Source organism: Plutella xylostella, chromosome 14 (assembly GCF_932276165.1).
Source record: "Plutella xylostella chromosome 14, ilPluXylo3.1, whole genome shotgun sequence".
NCBI classification, from domain to species: domain Eukaryota; kingdom Metazoa; phylum Arthropoda; class Insecta; order Lepidoptera; family Plutellidae; genus Plutella; species Plutella xylostella.
In genome coordinates, this window is record NC_063994.1 from 4,269,091 (window position 1) to 4,296,295 (window position 27,205).

The following is a 27,205-nucleotide window of genomic DNA, read 5'->3' on the forward strand; positions in this document are numbered from 1 at the left end:
GAGACTGTGGGACGAGCCGATCTGCAGGCAGGTTCAGGAAAATCACTTAGAAACTGCCACCAGCCCTGCAGACCGCGCCCCATTTATAATATATTAACGGATTAACGATTAACGTTACTTCCGTTAATTCTTCCGAAATGTACCTAACGCTTTAACGTTTAACGAAGCTAACTTTTTTTGTAGCGGATTAACGATTAATGAAGTTAACTATTTGATTAACGGTGCCCAGCTATGCAATTCAGATTCTGGAACCTTTCGATCCAGCTACGACAAAAATTTCCGGAGAAAGCTATATAACATTGTCACTGGTAATACCTACCATTGATTCGTGGAATAAAAACGAGATTTGCAGAAGTTGAATCTCAAATTGTTACTGAAAGCGGAAAGAAAATATATATCATGCGTGAAGGGATCAGTTGACAAAAGACTAAGTCCGTATGAAAACAGGACACCTGTTGTACTGGCTACAATATTGGACCCCCGATTTAAGAAGAAGGTTCAAAACAAGTGACGAAGAGAAGCGAGCTGTTCAGTGGCTAGAAAAGGCCTATTCTAGCCATTTATCTAAAGAACGCTTGGCTGAAGAAACCCAACAACCAATACCATCCACGTCTTCAGGAACACCTGATGACCTGTTGGGGTTCCTGGACATTCCGGACGTATCGACACCGTTAAGCAACTCGTTGGTAGATATCAAGCAATATATGGAGAAGCCAGTAATTGACAGGAAAGAGTGTCCTATAACATACTGGAGATACAATAAAAATAAATTAAAAGAACTGTCGATGCTCTATCTGTCTATTCCAGCATCTTCTGTGCCTTCGGAAAGGATTTCGAATTTCGATTTCGAAGGCCGGACAAATGTTAACCGAACGGAGAAACAGATTAAAAGAAAAAAGGTTAAACGAATTGTTGTTTATAAAATAAAATAGTAAATATTTCAACGTTTGATTTGTTACTTTAATAATGATGCAGGCTGATTTTTTATTGTTATTTCATTTTTAATTGGAAAAAAAAATCATCGTTTCGTATAACTTCTGTTATTATGTTGATGTCCTATAATCTTTTAAACTATCGATAGACTATCGATAGCTTTTAGTAAAACTATCGATAGACTATCGATAGCTTTTAGTAAAACTATCGATACTATCGGATTACCAAACTATCGATGTACGTAGGTATATAACGTACACTACTACACGCTTGGTAGGCAAGTTGCAAATATCACTCAACACAAACATTTTTAACACTCAAGACACGAAAACAAATACCTCTGCGTATTTTTTCTCGATTCTTCGATTTTATGAGTAGCCAATTCCAAAATCGAAGAATCGAGAAGATAAGTATAGACGAGCATAAATCTCATTCTCCATAATATACAAAAAGAAGTTTTGACAATAATATGTATCAAATACAATATACCATAGGGTGATTAGGTAACAATTTTATTAAAATTTGAATTTACATAATGAATTATTAAATTGTGACGTACCTACTACGTCCTGCTGGATGGAGTGGGATGTTTGTTTATCTATCACGACAAAAATAATAAGAATAGGTAACTGGGTAGATAATAAATATATTTTTACTATAAAATTATTTACAATAAATTAAAGCTATTAGTTTTAAGAATCATTAGGTTAGTAGGTGTATAATATTAAGTAATTTAGGAATGACAAAAATAACTGTGTTAATATTTGGATCTATTTTTTGTATTATTAATTAATATTATCAGATATTTTTTGTTTGTAGATAATTAAAGATGAACTAGGTTCCTAAACATACATGACATACAGTTATAGTGAGAAATATTCAGTCTCGGTGTTTTTCCGACCAATATCTGGATCGGAATCTCAATGTTTTTCATTATTACTGTACCAAAAAGTTGACTATGACTATCATTAACAAAATAAAAGCGGAATTACTACATAACATTTCTAACTATCTGGTTTTTTTGATTACGAACTTTTTATACTAAAAGTTACGATTTCTTACCAGTATGTTAGTTAAAAACAATAATACATTCTAAATATTATTTAATTACATATATATGATTATGATAAAAAAAACCGGTCTTATCAAATTGCAGGTACAGTACAAGGGAGAGAAATCTGACCCCACTCAGAAGTATTGTTACTATGAGAGGGCAGTCAGGTTTCTTTGCACATGACCGTACTTACTATAGTTATTATGATAACATTATTTTTAGGGCAGATTTTTCAATAGTCAGATAAGTGTTATTTGAGGAATAAAATTGTAGCTGTCACTTTCTAATTACAACAAACATTAACTGGCGACAACATCAAAATTATTCCTCAGATAACGCTTAAAAAAAATCAGCCCTTGTTATGATAACATTATTTTAAGTCAGTATCTTTACCGTAAGTATTACGTAATAAGGTTCACAACGACTGGTTATCCTCCGCAGCCGCAGCCGCCGGCGGGGGGCGGGGCCGGCCCGGAGCCCGAGGGACCGAAGCCGCCGAACTTGCGCGTGGGCGGCTTGGGGGGGCTGAAACAATGCAACCATTTAGAGTATTTAGACCATTTAGCTATAGCCAGTTTAAAATTTACTATTACATTACTATATACCTGCCCTGTCCTGCCCGCTGGACTGACGACCTTAGGCGGGTGGCGGGTAGTGGTTGGATGAGGAAGGCCGAGGACCGAGTGTTGTGGCGCTCCTTGGGAGAGGCCTATGTCCAGCAGTGGATGATTATTGGCTGATGATGATGATGATGATGATGATGATGATGATGATGATTACTATATACAGGGTGTTGCAAAAAGGGTATACTAAGCCGAAAAGGGGTGTCTCAGAGGGTCATTCTGAACAACTTTGGTTCTACGAGTTAGGGTAGGATAGTATAGGATAGGGTAGGTAGGTAGGGTAGCGATAGGGTATTGTAGGGTAGGGAGGGATAGGGTATGATAGGATAGGTAGGTGGTAGGGGTAGGGTAGATAGGTAAGGTAGGGATATGGATAGGGATAGGCATAGGGTATAGTAGAGTAGGGTAAGAGGCGAAGCTCACGGACAACAGCTAGTTATTTATATATTTATGTCTGTAATACCGTCGTTACTCGTTATACCTACCGAGTAGAGTGGTGAGACACTCAGCCACTTCACTCGGTAGGTGTAATCAGGATTTATAGCCAATATACAGGGTGATTGGAAAGTCGATGTATTCCTTTAAATGGGTTGTAGACGAAGGCGTTTCCAGTTGATTGAACCCCATAATGCATTATCCGAAATTCAACCATTTCTGAGTTATTTAAGTTTTCAGTTTTTTTAGGTTTTTGGCAAAATTTATGTTTAAAAGTAAAATATTTCAAAAACTATAAAAAAAATTAATAGGTTTTTGATTGTTTGGCATTGGTGACACCTTAGCCAACTAATTGTTATCATTAATTGCGCAATATTTAACTTAGTTTAGACACAGTGCTTCAAAATAGATGAAACATTAAGAAAATGTTACGAAAGTTGAAAACAAAAAAGCTAAATGAAAAAAGAATTTTATCTGACAATTTTTCAGGCACTACAGCTTAAAAACATAACCAATTTATAAGATTTAAAATGACATATTCCAAACTAAAATCGATTAAGGTATGACCAAGATATAGCCAAAACAACTGCATAGGCGGACAAATCTCAGTAGAGAAACGATTTTGTTCCAATTTTAAGGTAAAAAGACTAAAAAGTATTGTAACTGGACTTTGTAGAGATCCAAACCGTTTAGTAATTATTGTGTTCCAATAGTGCGGTTCCTCAAAGATCTAGGACAAGGTTGCTTCACCGAAATAATGCTTGTCCGATAACACGGTTAGCCGATTGTAATTTTCAATTATGATTGTTAAAACAAAATATTGCGCATTTAATGATTATAATTAGTTGGCTTAGTTGGCTAAGGTGTCACTAATACAAAACAAAAAAAAAGTATTTTAAAAATGGTTAGTTTTTTTTAATATTTTCCTTTTAACCATAAATTTTGGCAAAAACCTAAAAAAACTTAAAACTTAAATAACTCAGAAATGGTTGACTTTCGGATAATGCATTATGGGGTTCAATCGACTGGAAATGCCTTCGTCTACAACCCATTTAAAGGAATACATCGACTTACCAATCACCCTGTATACATATACTGTGCATTGTTTCTAGTCGTTTCTGTATAATTCAATATGTAATATTCAATTATGTGATATTCTATTCTATTCTGGACTATTGTGCAGTAGATGAAACTTTGTCCACAGAGGACTTTAGACCGTCGATATAGGTAGAAGATCACTTATTGAATAAAAAATACGGAAAAATATTAAAATATGGGTCCTTATTTTATTTATAAACCTGTCAATATAATAATAATAATAATAGAGGTGAAAAAAATAATGTTGCCATTATTTATTATCTATGAAAACTTACCCATTGCCAGGTGGCCTGAAGTCTCTCACATATTTGTCTCCATGTTTATTGAAGTTCGGGTTGATTAATGTTTGGAACCTGTTAACAATATAAAGGTAGTATAGGTACATTATAAGATTTTCAAATACAAATAATGCAATAAAAAATAGTAACAATACACCACATTAGACAATAACGCAAGCAAGTGAGAGGGAAAAAGATGTGTGGGCAGAAGGAGGAAGTCTTGGCTACGGAACATAAGGGAATGGATGATAGTGGCCAGTAGAACGCCTGTTGTGTGTGGCGCTTGGCAACTAGTAAAGAGGTGACGGACTACAGAGGTGTCTGCCAATATACAGTAGTGGAGAAAGACTTGAAGAAAATGAAGAAGGCACTAAATAAACAAGAGCACCCATTTGGCTTTGGTGGTGATGTTGAAAAGAGTTTGTAAACGCAACCAACAGTTTAGTTTTTCTATTGTCTATTGTAGATTATTTTGTCAATAGAAAAGTCACTTCGTACTTCCACCAATACCTTCCTGTGTCGTGTGAAAACTATTCTTCAATATATCTTTACAATCCTTTTAATCCACTGGTTTTACTTATAAAACCCAACAGGTTATGGGCCCAGGACCATTTGGTAGTAAGATTTTTGAAATATCACACGAAGTATCACAGATTGAAAATTTGTCCGGGAGCCGACGCAGTCATTGTTGTGAAAACGAAATTGTTACAAACTAAACAATGTCGATTTCGAATTTAGCCTTTATAGAGCAGTTGCATGGCAATATAAAACTGGCCAGCGGGACTGTGGAGGCAAAGTTGCTGCAAGAAGACCACAGACGGGAGGACAATCAGGATATTACATCAGCTTCGGCACTGGTGAAGAAGTGCTTCACGTGCCAGGAGGCTGGTCACCTGATGCGGAACTGTCCACTGGTGACGTCTGGAGGGAAGTCGGGGCAAGGCGAGGACAAGGAAGGAAGCACAGACCATTCAGCTCTGTTAACGGCACTAAGTGTTAGTGTTGTGAGTGAAAAACAGTGGTACATTGATTCAGGCGCGACGGATCACATGTGCAATGATCGGTCAGTTATGTACGATTTTGTATCGGATAAACCGGCTACTGTGAAGATCGCAAACGGAGACTGTATCAATACCGCGGGAATGGGTCAGGTCAAGGTGCAACTTAAGGGTGGTTGCTTAAGGACAATAAGTGATGTCTATTTTGTACCACAACTAACCACAAATTTATTGTCGGTGAGTGCAATGACAAGAAAAGGCCATAAAGTTGTATTTACTAAAGAGCACTGTAAAATAACTAATGCTGACGGTGAGTTTCTAGGTAGCGCTACTCAGATCAATGGTGTTTATCGGCTCGACATTGTAGGTGTCAGAGAGCAGTGTAAGATAGCATCGAAAGTAGCTAGAGAGCCACCGTTATCTAGCTTGGGGTAAGGTAATACTTTAGTATGTTCACAGGATGGTGCGATGAAGGAGGAATCTAAGAAGTGTGTTTCCTCGACTTCGACTAGCCGCAAGGCATCTCAAGGGAATGGCAATATGAAGGAGGAAGTGCAGCAGTCTGCGTCCTTGGCTTCATCGAGTTCCAAGGTATCTCAAGAGGTGTGGCATCAGCGGCTAGGTCACCTAAACTCTAGGAGCATGGGTCTCCTGAATAGAGGTATGGCTACTGGAATTAAGTATGATAGTGCTGATTATAAGTCATGTGTGGCTTGCATTGAGGGAAAGCAATCTAGACTTCCTTTCCCATCAAAGTCATCTAGTAGGGCTGATGAGGTACTTGGCTTAGTGCACACGGATCTGTGTGGGCCTATGCAGAAGCCGTCGTTCAGTGGAGCAAGATACTTCTTGCTATTTATAGATGATTTTACAAGGAAAACTTATGTTTATTTTTTAAAAATTAATTTATTTATTGTCTAAGCCAAATAAAGTTTTTCTTTCTTTCTTTCTTTCTTTCTTTCTTTCAAAAACTAAAAATGAAACATTTGAAAGTTTTCGACATTTCAAGGCATTGGTAGAGAACCAAACCGAGCGAAAAATAAAAATCCTAAGAAGTGATGGAGGTGGTGAATTTATCAATTCTCAGTTTCAGAAGTTTCTCAAAGAGGCTGGAATACGGCACCAGACGACAGTGCCGCATTCGCCTGCTCAGAATGGAGTGGTTGAACGAGCAAACCGAACTGTGATGGAGGCAGCCCGCTGCATGATGCAGCAAGCTGGCTTGGGCATGGAGTATTGGGCTGAAGCAGTGAACACCGCTGTTTACCTGAAGAATCGAAGCCCAACCAGAGCTGTTATGGGTGCTACTCCTGAGGAAGCGTGGACAAATAAGAAGGTAGACCTCAACAATCTTAGAGTTTTTGGTTGTATAGCGTATGCTTTAGTAAAGAATCGAAAGAAACTAGATTCAAAGAGCAAGCTATGGAGATTTGTTGGGTACTGTACGGAAACAAAGGGGTACAGACTGATAGACCCAACTGATCCTCGTAAATTCACAATAGCGAGGGATGTGGTATTCCTAGAGGATAAATTCAAAATTAAGGAATTGTCACATGATGATAAAGTTGACATGAATATGGTATTCATGCAAAGCCCGCCACCTAACATGAATGACTCTAATAGTAGTTTGTCTGAGTGTAATGAGCAATCTACAGAGCCATCTGTTGAGGGATTAAATCAATCTGATGACATAAATTCCGATTCAGTGATTGATAATAATTCAAAAGATGACTCTGAGCATGCTGAAACATCTGGTGAAATAGATGATCCGTTGGATTCGACGTACGTTCCAGGAAGTTCTTCACTGGAAGAAGACACGGACTATGAAGAGAGGGCTGAGTTTGCCGCCTTCAACTGCGACATGCAGAGTTCTGCCACTGACGAGCCGACCACCGTTCGAGAGGCAATGAGTGGAAGCGAGGCTGAGCAATGGAGAGCTGCTACGTCAGATGAGTATGATTCTTTTAAGAAGAATAACTGTTGGACTCTAGTTGATAGGCCGGCTAATCACAAAGCAGTGAAATGTAAATGGGTATTCAAAAGGAAAAGGGGGCTTGATGGAGAAATTCTTCGATACAAAGCCAGACTAGTTGCGAAGGGCTATACGCAAACCTATGGCGTCGATTATGAAGAAACGTTTGCTCCGGTCGTAAGATATTCAACGATACGAATGTTGCTAGCTATCGCTGCAGAATATAATATGGAGATTGACCATATGGATGTAATTACTGCTTTCCTGAATGGAGATTTAAAGGAGCAGGTTTATATGGAGCAACCTGAAGGATTTGAAATAAAAGGAGGAAATGGAAAGGTATACAAACTTGATAAGGCCATTTATGGACTCAAGCAAGCTGCGAAGTCATGGTATGATAAGTTAGATACTGCTTTGACTCAAAACTTCGGTTTTAAGAGAGTAAGTACAGAACCATGTGTTTATTTCAAATCGCATCAGGGAAAGCCGATGATAATCAGTATTTACGTTGATGACATATTACTGTTTACGTCATGTTCTGCTGAAGAAAAGAAGAAGCTGAAAGACAAGCTTATGAAGGAGTTCGCCATGAGAGACTTGGGTGCAGCGCACCACATACTAGGTATGAAGATTACAAACAAGGATGGCAGGATTACTCTGGACCAGTCGAACTATATTCAGACGGTTCTGAATAAATTCCAGATGTCGGATTGCAAGCCAGCTAGTACTCCCATGGAAGCTGGACTGAAACTTCATAAAGCTGAGAAATTAGGTAACTTTAACTATAGAAATTTAATTGGTTGCCTTATGTATGTTGCAGTATGTACCAGGCCGGACATTGCATATGCCGTGAGTTCATTGAGCCAGTTCAATCAAAGCTATGCTGAAGTTCACTGGAAAGCTGCAAAGCGTGTCCTACGCTATTTGAAAGGTACAATTAATCATTGTTTGACGTTCGAGAAGAATGGACTAAGTCTCACTGCCTACGTGGACGCTGATTGGGCAGCTAGTGCAGTGGATAGGAAGTCATACACAGGGTATGTATTCAAAATTGGTAATAACTTAGTCTCATGGGAAAGTCGAAAGCAGAAAACGGTGGCTCTCAGCAGTACTGAAGCCGAATACATGGCACTGTCTGATGCCTGTAAGGAAGCGTTGTTTATTCGCTCTTTCTTACATGAATTGTTAGATATCAACGTTTGTGTAACTATGTATAACGATAACCAATCGGCTCAAAAGTTAAGTGTCAACCAAATGTACCATTCGAGAACTAAACATATTGATGTTAGGCATCATTTTATTAGACAAGTTGTGTCAGAAAATGCGGTGCAGTTGAAGTATTGTCCAACTGATGCAATGCCAGCGGATCTATTGACAAAGCCTCTGCCTATTATGAAACATAATAGATTCGTTAACTGTTTATTGTTGGATGTTTAAGTTTTAACTGTTTATGTTTATTGTTATGTTGGTGAACATTTTATGTAACACAACTTAGTGTAACTCATGTACTCCTGAGGCTTATTATTTAGTGTGTAATACTTAGGGATATGAGTTCAGGCATTATAACTATTGGTTGGTTTAAGGGAAAGTGTTGAAAAGAGTTTGTAAACGCAACCAACAGTTTAGTTTTTCTATTGTCTATTGTAGATTATTTTGTCAATAGAAAAGTCACTTCGTACTTCCACCAATACCTTCCTGTGTCGTGTGAAAACTATTCTTCAATATATCTTTACAATCCTTTTAATCCACTGGTTTTACTTATAAAACCCAACAGGTGAAACTATAATAATTAAGATAATATATTATATGTGTGATAAAAGGCTTAGCAACTATCTAAAAGTATGTTTTGTTTAAACAGAATGTAGGTTATATTTATTGTATGATTCTTGGGTGAGTATATTATAATAGAATTGCACTTTCAAAGGATCTTGTTGTGGCTAACTAGACATAGTGTAATACAGAATGTATTTCACTGGTTAAAAATACTGAGTGGTAACAACTCTTAATGAGAGATTAGTGAATTCTCACAATAAACACATTATTGTATGTGAATATTATTACTTACAGCAAATAGACAAAATTTAATATTCCCCAAAACCATCCAAATATGCTAAAGGGGCTTTGTTCAACTACAGTTCCATCTGAAACAAAATGAAGTACATATTATGTAAATAAAAACTAGGTATTATATTATAAAAATAATTAGGTATATTATAATATACTTATAGTAAGTATAGTAGGAGAGGTGGTAACTCAGTTGTATTGTAAATGGCCTCTTCTCATGTCAGACATTCAAATACTGCCCCTGAGATGTAGGGTACCCCCTACTTAATAATAAGTTATTTGAAAATATAAGTTTGTACAATGTATACCATCACTCTTAAAGTGGAGGAAAACATTGTGAGGAAATCAGCATATTATTTTCCAGATTATGCATTTGTAGATGTGTGAACCTACCAAGCACCAGTAGATCATGTTGGTTGGAAATGGTCCACGCTTACTCCAGGGGAAAACCAACAAGCTTACAGCTTAGACCACCTTTTGTAAACAAAGGTTCCCTCGCATGGATGGAACTTTTGTGCATAACAATAGATAAGTAGTACTTTCATAATAGTGTTAGGACTCTCCCAAGGCAGTAAGGCACCCATTAATGATTTGATTTTCAACTTCCAGCACAGATTATACGGTCAGGTGCAAAGAAACCTGACCCCCCTCTCATAGTAACAATTCTTGTGAGGGGGGTCAGGTTTCTCTGCCCCTTACTGTACCTAGTTATCATGCGAACATAGGCGTGCATTTTGGAAGGACACGTCAGTGTAATGTTTTGTAATACCTACCTAGTAGTAGACTGGTTAAAGCTGTTTGAGAAATTAAGCAAAGATTTAAATTATAATTAGGAATACTTATTAGGATATGAATTAATTTGCCTTGAAAAGCCTTGAACCAATGAAATCAAACATAACACAAAATTTTCAAATACAACAACACGTTACTTTAGCTAACTTATTAATACGCACCTCCTTTAACGTACACCATTATAAATAAATTTTGCGGAAACTGAAAAGCAACAATAATATAAACAACAAAGCAAACACTTGACTTGAGTTAAAATAGAAAATCAAATAAAAATGAACAAAATGAGATGAGAGTCTGGAAATTTAGTTAGAGAAAAATGGCGGAATACAACACAGAGTAACCACCAAAACACAGACACAGACACAAAAGATGTCAGATGTTTAGATGCAAGGAACATAATACTCTCTACCGATAGTTCTCTATAGTGCCACAAACTTATCTGTTCCGGTGAGAGCGAACTAAATTGGTCCATATAATCTATGTCAATATGAAATTCATTAGTACAGTAAGTAATGAGGTATGGACCAATTTAGTTCGCTCTCACCGGAACAGATAAGTTTGTGGCACTATACTCTGTTTAGATGTTAAATGTATAGATGCAATTTGTACCTAGATAATAGACAATTTATATACAGAAAAGACTGTGCACACTTATCAGTCGCAGTTGAGAGCCGTGTCCGTAAAGCCGCGTACAGACCGGCCCAACGAACGCCAACGAACGGGTTTCGTTGACCTTCGTTGCTGAAATCTGCCCTGTATTACGTATGATAAATATCCATCGTTGGCTTTCGTTCGGCGTTCGTTGGCCCGGTCTGTACGCAGCTTAAGCCGCGTCCGATGATGTGTCGGCACCTTAATTCACGTTGTGCATCTGTGCATCCAATCCAACATTCTGTTCTGTGTATCACAGAGTAAGTAATGTGTATGAAAAAAAAACACGAATAGCTCTGCAATGGCAAAATGTTTTTATTTTATTTTAAATTAATGCATATTCTTAAAATAATGCAATTTTGACTTGATTGAAGTGTTGATAAGTTGCCCGTGTTCACGAGTCTTAAATACATACCTCACCATCACCATAATGTCGGACGACATAGACATGGCTATGTCCAACAGCGAAGCGGAATGCTCGCAGCCTTCTCATGGACACGAAGGTAAATAAACATAAACATTTCTCCACAGTTCCACCACAGTCTTCTGTAGCTAGCCAGTTCTTCTTGCTTCCTTTTGCCTTGATATCCAGGGAACAAAAATAATGCTAGTTCGAAATATCAGTTTACGAATCCACTGAGAATTAAATAGGTAATACTACTAAACCTGTACATAGAATTCACAAAGAGTTGCTGTGCCCTGATCCAAGCACGTTCACGAAGTACCGGGTAAAGTCAGGGTCTCACAGACCTCTCAATTCAGATTCTCAATAATTTTAATAAAATTACACAAGAACAGGCAGACTGAACTGTGTTTGGTGTCTTTCATTCCAGCGTCATCAAACATGGCTGCAGACGACCCGGCGTCGGCGGGCGCCTCCCAGGCCGGCGCCGAGGGGCAGTCTCGGCAGTCCAACCTACAGCGGATACAGCAAAGAAAACAGCAAGTGTACAACTGGCCACACAATAAAAAACTACTCAAATTAGCCATATATTCTGCGTGTCAGGTTGGTACATTTATTTATCGTTTTGTTTATTACTGACAACTGAAATACTGTTAAGAGATTAATCTATCTGTAGCTGAGGGTCACCATCCTATGAGTTGCATTCTTGACATTCAGTTGATATGGACACAAGGAATGCCAAAGATAGAGTGTCCAGCAGTGGACAATTATTGGCTGATGATGATTGCATCCCTTCAGGCTTAAATTGACGGTAGGCACAGAGAAAAGGTTGTATGTAAGCCCTTGGCTGCCATTCCCCAAAATCACTTCAGCATATGTATGTATGTTAGTACCATATTATTATTATATTTTTGATAAGGGTATTAAACAAATAGCAATGATAACTGTTGCAGACTCCAGACTGTAACTGCAACGGATGGAAGACGCCGCTGGCTCAGCAAGCCGCAAACAATAAGGCCCGCGACAACCAACCCTTGGCCACATTCAATGATCCTTGCAGGAACTGCAATCATATACTAGGTGGGTCCTACTATAAAGGGTGGTAAGAAAATAGTTAAAAATATATAACAAAATACACTAATATTTCTATGAGTGTGTAAAATTTTGTTAAAATTAATTGGTTGAAAAACTTTCTAAGCTAAAGCTGCCTGACTACTGAGCATGCAGAATGTGTTTATTTATTTATGGATCACCAACAGATGGTACACATTACATTAAAAAACAGCTTAATTAATTTAACAATAGATGTTTCAGGTCAGGTGACCATCCACAGCTTACAAAGATAGCAACATCAAATAAAATAAAATATCAAAACAAAGATTAGTTAAGTAGGTACAACAAATTAGTTAAGGTTGGTTAGTTTACAGTTTAATTATTAAATATGTTTATCCAAATGTATGAAATAGGTGATTAGTTTTCGTTTAAACGCATGCAAATGTTCACTAAAAATATCAAAATTACAGTTTTTTGGAAACAAGTTAAACATTTTTATCATCCTGTGTGTGTTGTGAACACTCAGCTTAGGGACCGTCTTCAGAGGAAGATACTATGCATTTCTATATACATAGGAGGTGTGTCCTGACTAGACTATAGTTTGAGTCAAAAAGGTCCATCAACACTGACAACACTGAGTAATGAGTCTCTGTTCCTGCACTCATACAAAAGTCTCTACTGTATTTAGTGACTAACACTAACACAGAGACAGTAACTTCTCAGCATTTACTGTGGCATAAACTTTATGCCACAGCACATGCTGAGAAGTTACTGTCTCTGTGTTAGTGTTGCTGGAGCTACACAGCTCGGAAGTATACCTTATGCCACAGCATATACTGAGCTGGTGCCTTTTCAATGCTCTGGACAACAACCTGTTGTATTATTGTTTCTTTTGTGTTGTATAATAGTCTGTATTTTTTCTTGTTGTTTCATATAGTTTTATTTCATACTAGCGGTTCCCGCGCGCTTCGCTTTGCCTTAAAAAGTTTTCCCGTGGGAATTCCGGGATAAAAAGTAGCCTATGTTCTTTCCCAGGGTCAATCAAAATTTCACTCAAATCCGTTCAGTAGTTTTGGCGTGAAAGAGTAACAGACAGACACAGTTACTTTTGCATTTATAATATTAGTTAGGATTTAGGGTGTTTTTAATATAGTGCGGATATCATCAAGCATGGGGGATCGCACGCCATTTTCCAGTGTCCCGCGTGCGTATTACACGCATTAGAATAATTAGTTGTATGAAAATAACACTTGCGTGCCTAAATCAGCAAGATATTAAAAATACCCTTATAGATTGTTGTTGTTCCATCCCTTTACGTTACGCTCTTATGTACTTTGACCATTAAGGGACCACGCGTTACGTGAGGTCGTTTTTAATTTTTTTTTACCAAAGTAAAGTTAATTTTCCTTTTTGCAGTCATTAAATATGTATGGGATTTCAAATGTCAAAAAACCAATCATATAATGGACAGAGTATAACATGTATTGTATCGTTGGGCAGTGAAGCACGTGAGTCAGCTGCAGGGCTGCCCGGCGGCGGAGGTGGACCGGCTGCTCGGAGCCGTGGTGGACGTGGAGAACATCTTCATGTCCATGCACCGCGAGGACGACCAGGACACGAAGCGGGTCTACTATTACCTGTTTAAGGTAAGAGTTTTTATGATTTTTATTTAATCAACTAAAAATTTGTCGATAGTAATATAAAGTAGAGAAATCTGACCCCTCTTAGAAGCATTGTTACCTAATTAGTATAATTTTACTCTACCACTATTTCAGAAAGAAACTCCTCGAGCATCGTTTTGCTTATATCTAGTACAATTTTACTTAAGAGCGGATGAGTAAAGCTCTGAGGTCAGCACAATGAAGGCCCAAGTTCAATATTTTTACTCTTATGCTGAGTTGCAGAAAGGGACTTTAAGCTTAAATCTATGTCTGTCTCTTTCTATGCGTATACTGTCAAAGCAAGGCGGCTATAAATTTAAGGTTGACATTACCTTAAATTTATAGCCGCCTTGCTTTGACAGTATACGCATAGAAAGAGACAGACATAGATTTAATGACGACATTAGCTTAACTATCATTTCTGCGACTCAGCGTTAAACTCAAATCTCCAGTCAAAAGTTGAACCTACATGGTGCATTTAGCAATAAATCCATTCCAATTAAACTGTGTAAAATTGTAACCCACACGCCGTGCCTCACCCAAATAAAACACACTGCATATTTACAGCTTCTCCGCAAGTGCATACTGACGCGAACCCAGCCTCATATAGAAGGCCCTCTCGGCCAACCTCCCTTCGAGCGCCCGTCCATAGCGAAGGCCATCACCAACTTCGTGCTATACAAGTTCAACTCGCTGCCTCAGAGGGAATGGCAGACCATGTATGATCTGGCCAAAATGTTCCTGCACTGCTTCAATCATTGGAACTTCGAGACGCCGAGTGTCAGGAAACTGGTATGATATATTGATGTACATAGCTAGCTGGCCCGGCGAACTTAATACTGCTTCTTACCCTACCCTACCCTACTACCCTATCCCTACCCCACCATACTTACCCTACCCTACCCTACCTACTAAACTACCTACCTTTCCTAATTCAGAACAATTAGAAAATTTGTTTAAATAGCCTCAATAGACTTTAAAAAAATTATACCTACTTGTTTACATTTTATAAATGATAATTACGATTATGACCATTACTTTTTATTTATTACAGCAAGTATCAAATCCTGAGGATATATCGGCGTACCAAATTAACTACACCAGGTAATAAATTACTCATTATATTTTAAATTAATTCAGTAGAATATATCCTTGTGCTTTATCATCATCAGGAGCCATCACGTCCCCACTGCTGGGGCATGGGTCCCCTTCCAATGAAGGAAGGGTTTTAGGCCTCCACGCTGGCCTAGTGCGGGTTGGTGGGCCCCAACACAAACTGTGCTCTATAGTTACCTTTTAATCTTCATCGCTATATTTGTAAACATTTAGACATGACATTACATTATAATCCTTATCCCCACCGCCAGATGGTTGGTATTCTGTCACGTGCCCGCGTTCTGCGACTCACTGACTCACTTCGAGACGTCGCTGGTGTTCGGGCGGACGCTCCTCAAGGCCGTGTTCAAGTCCGTGTGCCGCCAGCTCATGGACAAGTGCCACTCGGAACGGGACCGTATGCCGCCGGAGAAACGGGTCAGTTTGCTTTGCAGATTTTATGAACAAATGTACTTTCAATTATTACGTAGATATTAGATATGGGGTAAATAAAATGCTCCTGTAGAATGAAACCAGAAGATTTCTCAATAAAGTGTAGGTATTGCATTTGTGAGGGCATCTGACAGGTGTCTCGGAGCCTTAGGAGCGTTCGCCTTCTATAAACCACTCAGATCACTCAGATGTCATCACAAAATGAAATACCTACACTTTACTGTGGTTATTTCCAGATTACAATGCATACGTGTTTTCCACGTAACAGGAGAGTTAGTCTATACTAACGAAAAACGAACAAACGAGAGCTGTAGTGCAATCGGCATGTTTAATACGATTAGTTAGATAGAGTCGTGGCTCGCAAAGCAGCACTTGGAAATTTCATTTTTCGACATGTAGAATGCCCCCCTGTATTTATTTATTGTATTACCAATACTGTCCCCAGGTACTGGTGCTGACGCACTTCCCGCGCTTCCTGGCTCTACTTGAAGAGGAGATCTTCAGCGCCGACTCGCCCATCTGGGACCCCGACTACAAGCAAGTGCCGCCCAGCCACCTGCAGGCCATACTCGACAATAAGACCAGTGAGTTTAAATAATCAACAAGATATATTTATCATGTACTAGCTGACCCGGCGAACTTCATACCGCCTCTTACCCTATCCTACCCTACACTACACTACCCTACACTACCCTATACTACCCTACACTACTCTAAACTACCCTACACTACCCTACACTACCCTACAGTACCCTACACTAACCCTACACTACCCTACCCTACACTACACTACTCTACCCTACCCTACCCTACCCTACACTACACTACACTACCCTACACTACCCTACACTACACTACACTACACTACACTACCCTACCCTACCCTACCCTACCCTACCCTACCCTACCCTACCCTACCCTACCCTACCCTACCTTTCTTACCTTTTAAACCTTCCCTGGACTTCCACGAATATTTCTCGAGCCGTTCTCGAGCACTCGAGTTTTAGCGAGACTAACGAACAGCAATTCATTTTTATATATAAGATAAACACTCAGGCACGATTTCCACCATCGCAAAGCGGAGAGGAGAGAACATGTCTTATTTTTCTTAGCTTGATCCATTTCCACCCGCATGTAAGCGGAGAGGAGATGTGGAAATAAGGAAATCTTATTGGTTATTCAGAACACATCTCCTCTTGTCTCCGAACCGAAACCGGGCCTCACGCTGTATTTTGACAGAGGAGCCTCCGAGCCGTGCATTTAATTTGATTGATGGAGACGGTCGTTTAAACTGCACACGTTGCGGATAGAGCTGAGGCGATTCGCCTCGAGCTGATAACGACGTGCCACGAGCCTGTCTCTCCGAGTGAGCAGCCTCAGGCCAAGTGCCAATTTCTCCATAGTCGGTTAGAGCATAACAGGAAATAGTGGTTGACTTTTGACACATCTGTCATGAATTTTATATGGAGATGACCTATAATTGATGAATGATAACTGGTCGGTTAGATAACCGACTATGGCGATATTGGCACTAAGGCTGTTTGCTTCAAGTTGAGGCTAATCGACCTGAGTTTGCCTCTAGTGGATATCCAGCATATATCTCATTGTCTGAATGGTTGCCTGGAAGAAATCGCTTTAAGCGATAAGACCGCCATTTGTACATATGTGTTAGATTAAGTTTTGTATTGTTGTCCATATTTTTGTGTGCAAATAAAGAATATCTTGTCTTATCTTATCTCATTGTGTGTGTGTGTTTGCAGCGGGCAAGCGAGGCGAGTTCGAGCGGGTGACGGCCGCCGGCGACTCCAAGGATGGCTTCACTACGGTCTCGCTCACGTCAGGTATGTTATATGTTATAGTACTTGTCATTAGGCTTCATTTCGCCACTTTTGTTAGAACCCTTTTGGCATTACCACAAAAAAATAGACAGTATTTAACAGATGTCTAGCGCTGTCAAACGCCTACGAAATCTGTCAAATTTTAACCAGTCTTTAAAGTTTTTTGTGGTAGCCAGTTTATCTTTATAAGGGTCTCAAAGCGTAACGTAGAGAGATCGCCTTTTTTTCTCTCAGCCAGGCGTTCGCGAGCTCTATAGGTTGCCAGAAGAAAAAGAGGCGGTCTCTAAGTTACGCTTATATGTGCGGTGACCTTAACTTTATTCCCCGGCGCAATAAAACGTCCCAACCGCCATGACCTACCATTCAACTTCAACCCCTTATTCCCAGGCGCAATAAAACAAGCGTCAGTCTTTCGCAATTACTTAGTACTTTTTTATTTATTAAATCCTTTACTGCACACTAATCTAACACCATTTCACTCTCAACCCTTATTCTCAGGCGCAATAAAGCTAGAGTCTTTAAAGCGCGGTGCGGAGGGCGGCGGCGGCGGCGGCGGCAAGCGACGGCGCGTACTGGACGAGGCGGGCGATGACGTCAGCGAGCGCACCGTGGCCGAGATCGTGGCCACCATCTCCGACCCGCACTACATGGCCGGCCCCGATGTGAGTAGATACAGGTTGCGTGACATATGACATTTGCGTCAAAAGGAAATAATGAGAAACAGATGGCGCCTTTAGCGACTGTGCTGTGTGATTTCCCAGTTCGAATTGGTTGGTAAAGGGCTAATCAAACGACTAGGCCAGGGAGTTGCAAAATTTCAAGTTTCAAGTATTGCGCTTCAACTGCCATCTGTTAGTTGTCCTCAGTACTTCGTGGTAGATTAGTACGCTACACCCTTAACTACATATTAATTAAATTCGTCATACTATACTTCCTCAGGCGCTGTTTCAAATGCAAGCGCCGCGCGACGAAGCAGCCAAATTAGAAGAACAACGGAAGCTGATCGAGTTCCACGTCATCGGCAACTCGCTGACCGGCCCCGTCGACAAGCAGACCATGCTGTGGCTCATAGGTAACTGCGCCCGCGGCATGGCGCGTTTATCCATGTAGATTAAAAACTTGAGCTTTGTAAGAGGACACTCGAAAACCTAAGTACTTTTATTCTCTTTGTTTTCAAGAAAGAGATCTTATCACCGCAATGACAGGGTTGGCTTAGTGCGTAAATCTAACCAAAGCCCTTGTTATTTTCAGGTTTACATAATGTATTTTCACATCAGCTACCAGAGATGACCAAAGAATACATATCACAGCTTGTATTTGACCCGTAAGTTACATGTATAATTTATTTTTTATTTATTGCAAATATTATTCTAACTTACGGTCTCACTACAAACACTAAACACATCTATGAACCACTTGTTATTTGTTGTCAATTTCCTTCTTAAAAACCCGGTTTATTTGGTTTTGTAAGTAAAGGCAAGATGGCTTAAGAGCACACGATGCGTTGCGGCGGCGGTGCGGGGCCGGCGCGGTGTCGCAGTGGGCACACGAGCGGTGCGGCGCCGCAACGTTGTTTTGCCGCAGCGGCGTCGCTACGTTGTTATGGCGCCCCGTGTATCCTTCCTCGTGACGCAAAAGAACTGAGCGGGGCCGCTCCGACGTCGCAACGCATTCACCCGCCCCCCGCCTCGTCTCGGTGGTTGCAAGTCCGGTGCAGCGCCGGAGCGCATCGTGTGCACGCCACAGATATTTCTATGTAAAACGACGCAGCGACACCGCTCCGTCGCCGCACCGCCGCCGCAACGCATCGTGTGCTCTTGCCCTAAGTGTCATAAGTGTGCAATCAATAATAGTCCACCTTTACCGTTACAGAAAACACAAAACTCTAGCTTTAATCAAGGAAGGCAGACCCATCGGAGGAATTTGCTTCAGGACATTCCATTCACAGGTATGTCTTCTGTTTAACAATAAATTCTGAAATCGCACTATCGTCTGCGGTATTTTCTAATAAGCTTCAGCACATAAATGATAGCAATATATATATAATCGTTTATTACGGACCAACGATCCAAAAAAGTGTTAGTATTACATTTATCTTAACCTAATGTTAGTTATAACTACATAACACACAAAAAATTACTCTATACACACATCTATTTTTTATTTGGTAGGAGTGACAACTGCACCCAGTGGTTAAGGAAACAGTTGTCCCACCTATCCACAGCCGTGTTCAGGACGGTGTTAGTGCTGCCGCGGACGCGGTGCAACAATGACGCGGCGCGCGACCTCATGACCGCGTAAAAGTCAGGCGTACGGGCCTCCGCGAACATACCCGATGCACTGCACCACCTCGGCAGCCCCATCAGCATCCTGAACGCGTTGTTGTATTGGACACGCAGGGCGCGACCGGTCTTCTGCAAATGATTCACCCAAAGACTGCAGGCGTAAAAAGACAGACAATATGCCTTAAATAGCGTAATCTTGACTGCCTTAGTACACCTACTAAATCTTCGAGCTACCATGTTGCTTCTAACCGATAGCGCCCTGCGCTCCCTATCCATATCCTTATCATCAGTCAGGTCCTCGTTTACATAGTGGCCCAGATATTTAAATTCTGCCACCCTTTTCAAAGGCGACCCGTTCATGACAACTGGAGGTAAAACACTTTGAGCCCTTTTCCTTGCACTAAACAACATGTATACGCTTTTTTTAATATTGTATACAAGTCCGTGCTGTTTAGTGTACTCACCGCATATGTTGAGTAGTTTAGTGATTGCGTTGATCGAGGGACCCAGCAGGACCATATCATCGGCATAGCTTATGTTGTTTACACTAACATTATCAATATAGCAACCATATGGTTGATTGCTGAGTTCCTCGATCAAAGCATTCATATACAGGTTAAACAGTAACGGAGAGGTTAAACCCCCCTGCCTCACGCCACATTCCATACGATACTCATCGGAATATGTACCGCCCCATCGGACCACATTCACTTGATTGCTGTACCAGTAGCGAAAGACAGATACAAGGGCCACCGGGAAACCTGTCTTAATTAATTTTTGCCATAATATATCATACTGTACTAGGTCAAAGGCCTTTGACAGATCTAAGAAGCATCCATATACCGGCGTGCGCCTATCCGTATAATATTTTATCGTACTTTTTAGTACTAGTATGGCACTTTCGGTAGAACAACCCTCTTTAAAGCCGAACTGTCTCTCATTTAACTTTAGGTAGTTATCCAATTGCCGTTCCATTAATCTGTCAAAGACCTTTGCCAATACAGTGGCCAGGGATATTGGCCTATAATTATTTGTAACCGATAAGTCTCCCATTTTGTCTTTTACCACTGGCACAACAACACATCGCATCATGTCGTCAGGCAGGTAGGAATGCACCAAACAACACGAATAAAACATAGCCAAGACGCGTGGCAGGTGAACGCCAGCATGAACCAAGTGCTCAATGCTGAGGCTGTCATGACCGGGGGATTTGCCTCCAGTGATGCTCCTTATCGCCTGTTTCACCTCCTTAGCGGTAAAGCGCACCCCACTACGGTCCGTGCACACATTATTGTCATAAGCAACTTGCCCTAAGGGTGACTTAACAGTAAAGTGTTTTTTAAACATATTAGCTATGTTTCTCGGACAGCTTTCTCCCTCCACGCTAACCGGAAGGCCAGGCTTCAGATTCATGCGTTTCGTTTCCTTCCAAAATTTACCAAATTTTTTATTTAAATGCTGAGATGCTATGATGTCCATTTTTATTTGCTCAGCATTTTTTTGACACCATTTTAATCTGCTCTTATAATAGTTTTTACTCAGGCGCATTTAAAAACGCGCAATAAAACATGATCGTGAGTTTATAGTGACTTATTGATCATGAGATTGTACTTCGTAAAGTCATCGTAACCTCATCAATCATCGGCCACTACTGGGTATAGGCCTCTCAAAAGACCACCACTACACTCTGCCCACGGTCTTTCTCATCCAGTCACTAAAGAATATATTTTTAAATAGGTACATAATATACAGGGTGTTGCAAAAGGGTATACTAAGCCAAAACCTACATGTGCAGCATGGTATATCTAAGCCCGAAAATGAAATCAGAATTTCAAAATTCGCGAAAAAAATATATCAGTTTCCATAGAAACTATGTTGGCCTTTTTACTATGGAAAATGACTTTTTTTTTTTGCGAATTTTGCAATTTAGATTTTATTTTCGGGCTTTGATATATTATTTACCATGGTGCACATGTAAGTTTCGGCTTAGTATACCCTTTTTGCAACACTCTGTATAAACACTTTGTTGTATACAAATACACAGTTATACCTACTTTATATTTCAGGGTTTCAGTGAAATAGTGTTCTGCGCGGTAACATCCAACGAACAAGTGAAGGGGTATGGGACGCATCTAATGAACCACCTTAAGGACTACCACATAAGGAACAATATCCTACACTTCCTGACCTTTGCTGATGAGTTCGCTATAGGTTTGTGAGCTTAATATTTATGTACCTATTAAATTCATCATATTGTATATACAGAGCTATTTAGCAAGAGAGTGTGAATCGCGATAGTGACACACATTTTTATCTGGCAGCCACTGGCTTAAAACCAGCATTATAAGTACGGATAAATTGTTTATGAGGTTCTACCTTTTTTGGCATAAGATTTATTTGCCTAATCTCGTATTGCATAGTAACGTTTGGTCAAAGTCTCGTTACGCCGAAAATCGTATGGCATAAATCTCGTTTAGTAAAAAGCTATTTCGCATAACATTGTTTAGCCTAATAATGGTATGGCCAAATCTTGAATAGCCTAATAATGCTATGGCATAGGTTTATTAGGTTTATACAAAGTAATAATATTCGTTTGGCTTTAACTTTGACGGAGCGTCTCCCTACATAGCGCAAACTGGTGCCTTGTATTGTTTCCGCTGTTTGGAAAACGCTCCGCTCCGCTTCGCTGCGCTCCGCTTTGGTTTTGATGAACATGTGCACCTAACACGCTCCTCCTCGCTTTGCTCGTCGTCGCACCTATTTTTAGGTTTCGATCTCATGGGGTTTGTAATAATTATATTGGTCGTTAACTTTCGATTTTTTGATCATACAATATCGTGATTTTCGGGATGTAGGTGAAAAATACCATAATTTGTACATTTACTACATACTTAATATATTATTTATTAAGATAACATTACGAGAAACAAGATTATACATAGGTATAGACGAACATAAATTTGAGCAAACGAAACTTAGGTGTTTAAAGATTGTGCCTAAAGAGTTTTAGACGAAACGAGCCTTATGCCACATAAGTCTTGGCAAAGTGATGGTTCGGCCAAAAAAGTTTAGACCATACGAGTTATGCGAAATGAGTTTTGGTCAATAAAGATTATGCGAGATGAGCGGAACCCTGTTTATGATCATAGGAGAATCATAATATTGTTTAATATACAGACAGGGTGTTAAAAAGTTGTGGTAAACCTTAAGGGTTTTGCTTACTATAACTAAGTCAATTCTGGGATAAAAATATAAATAAATAGCCTCCATGTTCCTTATTCAGGGTGCAGTATTAGTGCCCTCACGCTCGCACAGTAACCTTGACAGCCGGCGGCAGATACTGTAATTGATTGTAGATACATAGGTCAACGTTCGATTTTCTCTGTGCTTAGCCATCTCGCTTTACTTAATTATGTGATACTTTGTAATCGTAATGTTTTTTTTTTTGTGAGAAAATAAATGATGTGTCTATCTTACCTTCCAGGCTACTTCAAGAAGCAGGGCTTCTCCAAAGAGATCAAGCTGCCCCGCGCCATGTACCAGGGCTACATAAAGGACTACGAGGGCGCCACGCTGATGCACTGCGAGCTCAACCCGCGCCTCGTCTACACGCACTTCACCAACGTCATTAGGACACAGAAGGAGGTCAATCTATACTTTATTTATACTTTCATTTATGGGCGGCCTGTGAGTCTTTCAATATGAGTTGACGAAAAACTAAGTTTGTGAGCGCTGTTGCGAGAGCCGCGATCTATATCTCGTATCAAACGTGCTGATTCCACGACAGCTCTCGTTCGTTGGTTTTTCGTGGGTATATTAACCCTCCAGCGCATAACCAGAAAACTGTGAATTCTCGGTAATATTATAACCGGTAATAGTAGTCGGATCGTGTCGTGTCGAGTAGCCGGTCGGCGGTTTATGTTACCGAGTGTTCACATCATGGCAATATCATACAGTCTTAAATCGAGTTGTGTGTGTGTTAAAACACGATTTCAACAAAATAACAATGAATGTTTCAACTTTACAGATAGTGAAAAAGCTGATCGACATGAGGCAGAAAGAAGTCCGTAAGATCCATCCGGGCCTGACTTGTTTCAAAGAAGGAGTAAGTAATACGTATAACAACATACACAAGCTATCTGAAGTTACAAAACCCAACATACATCCATAAAAAAAAATATGCGGAGACATTAAAAAAATACACAGAGGAATTGAGAAACTTTTCTCGAAGTCGGTTAAATATAACGGAACTTTTACTACATTTTAGCACGCAAGGGCTACACGAAAGGAGTGACGTATCACTTGTCGTCAGCGACTGATCTGACCAATCCTTTCAACACAATGTCAAGTAGCTCTTGTGTTTGCTATTGAAATACATTTACAACATTACAGCGCATCAGAGTATAACTAACTAAAACGCAAATATTTTGATCTAATTCAAAATTAAATGTTTGGAAAAATTGGGGTTATTTGGTGTTGTCAGTGGAACTTTTCCATTGCTCGTGAGTGTAATATTAGTTTCCTCCTATGACTAATGAGCCCTCTGTCGCCCTCAGGTGCGCAGTATCCCGGTGGAGTGCATCCCGGGGCTGCGCGAGACGGGGTGGCGCGGCGGCGGGCGGCGCCGCGACGAGGAGCCCGACGACGGGCAGGCGTTGCGCGCCGCGCTGCACCACGTGAGTACCGTGGGACGCCCCTCAGAAGCCGGCTTAGACTGTCTGTCTACCAGTGCGGAGCGGAGACATTGGCCAATGAGATGTGATGCCTAGTCTCTGCCTATGTCAAGATACCACACCGACGTCATGATACCTAGTTGCTACGGATGTCATGATAATTAGTTGTTGGTGTCATGCTGCGGATGTCATGATACTAGTTGTCGGTGTCATGATTCGAATCGAGCGAGGCTTACCGGGAGAACGTGCGATTGCAAAGAATATAATCGTTTTTCTCGAATCTAACAAAGAACACAAGAAATTCTATCCTCGCTTTCATATTTAACTTTGTTGGGTAGTTGTAAACAGAGTGTTGTGTGCAGGTGAAGAACCACGCGGCGGCGTGGCCGTTCCTGAAGCCCGTGGACAAGGCCGAGGTGCCCGACTACTACGACCACATCAAGTACCCCATGGGTGAGTACTAGAAGCGTTCTTGTCTTATACAAGTATTTAAATAATCATCAAAATCGATTTATAAATGGGGGAGTAATTGGTGAACTTACGTTCAAAAAAATAGAGATAGATTGAGAACCTCCTCCTTTTTCGAAGTTGGTTAAAAAGTAACTGTGACTTAAAAATAGAGAGAGATCTTGAGACGCAAACTACTGGCTGAGGTTATGAAGCCCAAAACTGTTGCCCTTTTACAGCATAATACACTCACGAACAATGAAAAAGTTCCACTTACAAAATGTACCTAACCTAATGAATATTGCAGATTTGTTAAAAGTAGGTTATATAAATGGTTAAGTTTCAGATAAGGCATTATTGCCTTCCTCTATCACCAATTTAAAGGAACACATCGACTTAGCAATCACACTGTATGATTCAGATCTGCGCACGATGGGCGAGCGCCTCAAGGCCCGCTACTACGTGTCGCGGCGGCTGTTCATCGCCGACATGACCCGCATCTTCACCAACTGCCGGCTCTACAACTCGCCGGAGACGGAGTATTACAGGTTAGTCTCATCATCATCATGTAGCCATTGAAGTATAATGTAAAAGTGTTGTTGCCAAGCGGCAAAAAAGCATAGCGCGAATGTCGAGGTTGCGGTGTCGTTTCTATACGCTAGTAATATTAGTTAAATGTTAGCAGCCCGTAATTGACCTTTGCTGGCAAATATACCTCTTCCAAGGAGCGTTACAATACATCACACTTTCCTCGGCCTTCCTCATACAACCACTATAGATTACTTATCTAAAGTCTTATGTCAAGGTAGGTTAGTATTGAAAAACTTACAATATTGACAGCCCTACGAATACAGCGTGGGTCTGTCCGCCATTAAAAAACATCAAATACAGTCTGGCAAATACGTTGGGTGGCCATGTACTAGACCATGTATTCAGAAAAGTGGCATACCAAGCTAAAAGCTGTAACCTTGTTTCTGTCGACGCTTATAATAACTATAGCTACACCATTAACTATTGCAGATGCGCGAACAATCTGGAGAAGTACTTCCAGACGAAGATGAAGGAGGTGGGTCTGTGGGACAAATGATCGCCGTTCAACTTCGACGAGTTTTTCGTCTGTGAGGAGGCGCGCCCCGCCCCCGCCCCCGCGCCCCCGCCGCCCGCTGGCAGGGAAGTGTAGGCCATGGTACACTAGTTGTCTACTCTTTATTACCTACATATTTTATAGTATGCAAAAACAGTCTTAGCCCCAGTTTCATCATAGTCTGTTAGATCATAACAAGGGATTAGTTGTTTTCTTTTGACACATCTGTCATAATTTAATATGGGGATGACGTATAATTGATGGCATTACAATGTAACCGGGGTGTTAATGATCGAACAAACTATGGTTACACTAGGCATTATTGTGTTAAAAGTTAGAGGCGCCACTTTGTATCGTTGAAAATGAAAACTTTCATAACGGTGATCTGTATACTAGGCCTACTGTTTCTGAATTCTCTGCCATTTCCGGGCTACGCTCGTGAATTGTAGTGTAACTAAAGCGTAAATACGACTACAGTGCAGTCAATAGGTAAAAATCAAATAGACCGTGTAAATGATAAACTTAAAAAAATATTGAATATGAACTCAACACGATTAAAACCTTTTAAACTCTCTTTTGCATGGTGAATTAGCCATAAATAGGTGTTCTCAAATAGTAAAGAGATACGGCTGATAATTTTAAATGTGGGAGGATTATGTTTTTATATAATTTATTAAATGAAATGTTACGAGTCTTGTAAGGTTTCAAGCCAATGGCAACTCAACTTTATCCTTCGATGTGCTTGTCACAGTGTATAGCGAATTTGCTTTGTAAGATAATATAAGTAATGCATTTTGTATAAAATATACCACCTAAACTTTTCTCAATAAAAAATATTGATTTCTTTAAACGGTTAACTCTTGTATTTTATTTTCATAAATAATACCATATGTAATAAGTAACAAGTAATATTCTGACGTTTTTACCTAGATGGCAATGCTCCAGTCATAGAACATAGCGTACTCAAACATTCGATAAAATGAAACCACAATGATTAAATACTGTATTGGTTTTTTATTAACACTCAAGTACGCCATCGGTACCACATGTAAAACTTTCTTGAGGGAATGTACGCCACTCTTACACAATACAATACAATTTTACACATTACATGCCAGTCTCCTCGTTAATTAAAATCCAATGGATTCATCAATTATAAGTACCGTTTAGTGAACTGTAGTAATTAATAACTTAAATGCTTAAAAGTAATACTTAAAATATATGTTTTTATTTGTTATACTTGCGAAGTAGATTCTGCCGCTTGAGAATGTAACGGAACTGATAAGAAGCGACAAAATCAATGTTTTCAGACTAG

The 27,205-nt window shown here is 40.0% G+C and overlaps 2 protein-coding genes across 2 annotated transcripts; one reads left to right on the forward strand and one right to left on the reverse strand.

The window, feature by feature from the left end:
* Positions 1-1,559: 1,559 nt before the first annotated feature.
* On the reverse strand, positions 1,560-10,576 carry LOC105380011 (selenoprotein K). The gene is made up of 4 exons (XM_011549488.3): positions 10,409-10,576; positions 9,457-9,532; positions 4,419-4,496; positions 1,560-2,512 (listed from the first exon to the last, which is right to left on the reverse strand). The coding sequence occupies exons 1-4, from the start codon at positions 10,425-10,427 to the stop codon at positions 2,416-2,418; spliced, it is 270 nt and encodes an 89-aa protein (XP_011547790.1). The 5' UTR covers positions 10,428-10,576; the 3' UTR covers positions 1,560-2,415.
* Positions 10,577-11,153: 577 nt separating this feature from the next.
* LOC105380012 (histone acetyltransferase KAT2A) lies at positions 11,154-26,029 on the forward strand. The gene is made up of 20 exons (XM_038120227.2): positions 11,154-11,401; positions 11,732-11,904; positions 12,255-12,381; positions 13,855-14,000; positions 14,583-14,807; positions 15,070-15,119; positions 15,383-15,548; positions 16,009-16,147; positions 17,324-17,404; positions 17,900-18,063; positions 18,341-18,473; positions 18,653-18,725; positions 19,274-19,349; positions 21,753-21,897; positions 23,171-23,331; positions 23,714-23,791; positions 24,243-24,362; positions 24,722-24,812; positions 25,228-25,354; positions 25,827-26,029. The coding sequence occupies exons 1-20, from the start codon at positions 11,329-11,331 to the stop codon at positions 25,891-25,893; spliced, it is 2,415 nt and encodes an 804-aa protein (XP_037976155.1). The 5' UTR covers positions 11,154-11,328; the 3' UTR covers positions 25,894-26,029.
* The last annotated feature ends 1,176 nt before the right edge of the window (positions 26,030-27,205 follow it).

Bases quoted from the DNA above. Each gene is read 5' to 3' on its own strand.
- LOC105380011 (XM_011549488.3), bottom strand. The intron at 4,497-9,456 runs GTAAGTAATAAT...TATTGTTAACAG, and splicing joins TTAAATTTTGTCTATTTGCT to GTTCCAAACATTAATCAACC. The intron at 2,513-4,418 runs GTAAGTTTTCAT...GCATTGTTTCAG, and splicing joins TTCAGGCCACCTGGCAATGG to CCCCCCCAAGCCGCCCACGC.
- LOC105380012 (XM_038120227.2), top strand. From the start codon at position 11,329: ATGTCGGACGACATAGACATGGCTATGTCCAACAGCGAAGCGGAATGC. The intron at 21,898-23,170 runs GTTTGTGAGCTT...CTTACCTTCCAG, and splicing joins TGCTGATGAGTTCGCTATAG to GCTACTTCAAGAAGCAGGGC. The intron at 23,792-24,242 runs GTAAGTAATACG...TGTCGCCCTCAG, and splicing joins TGACTTGTTTCAAAGAAGGA to GTGCGCAGTATCCCGGTGGA.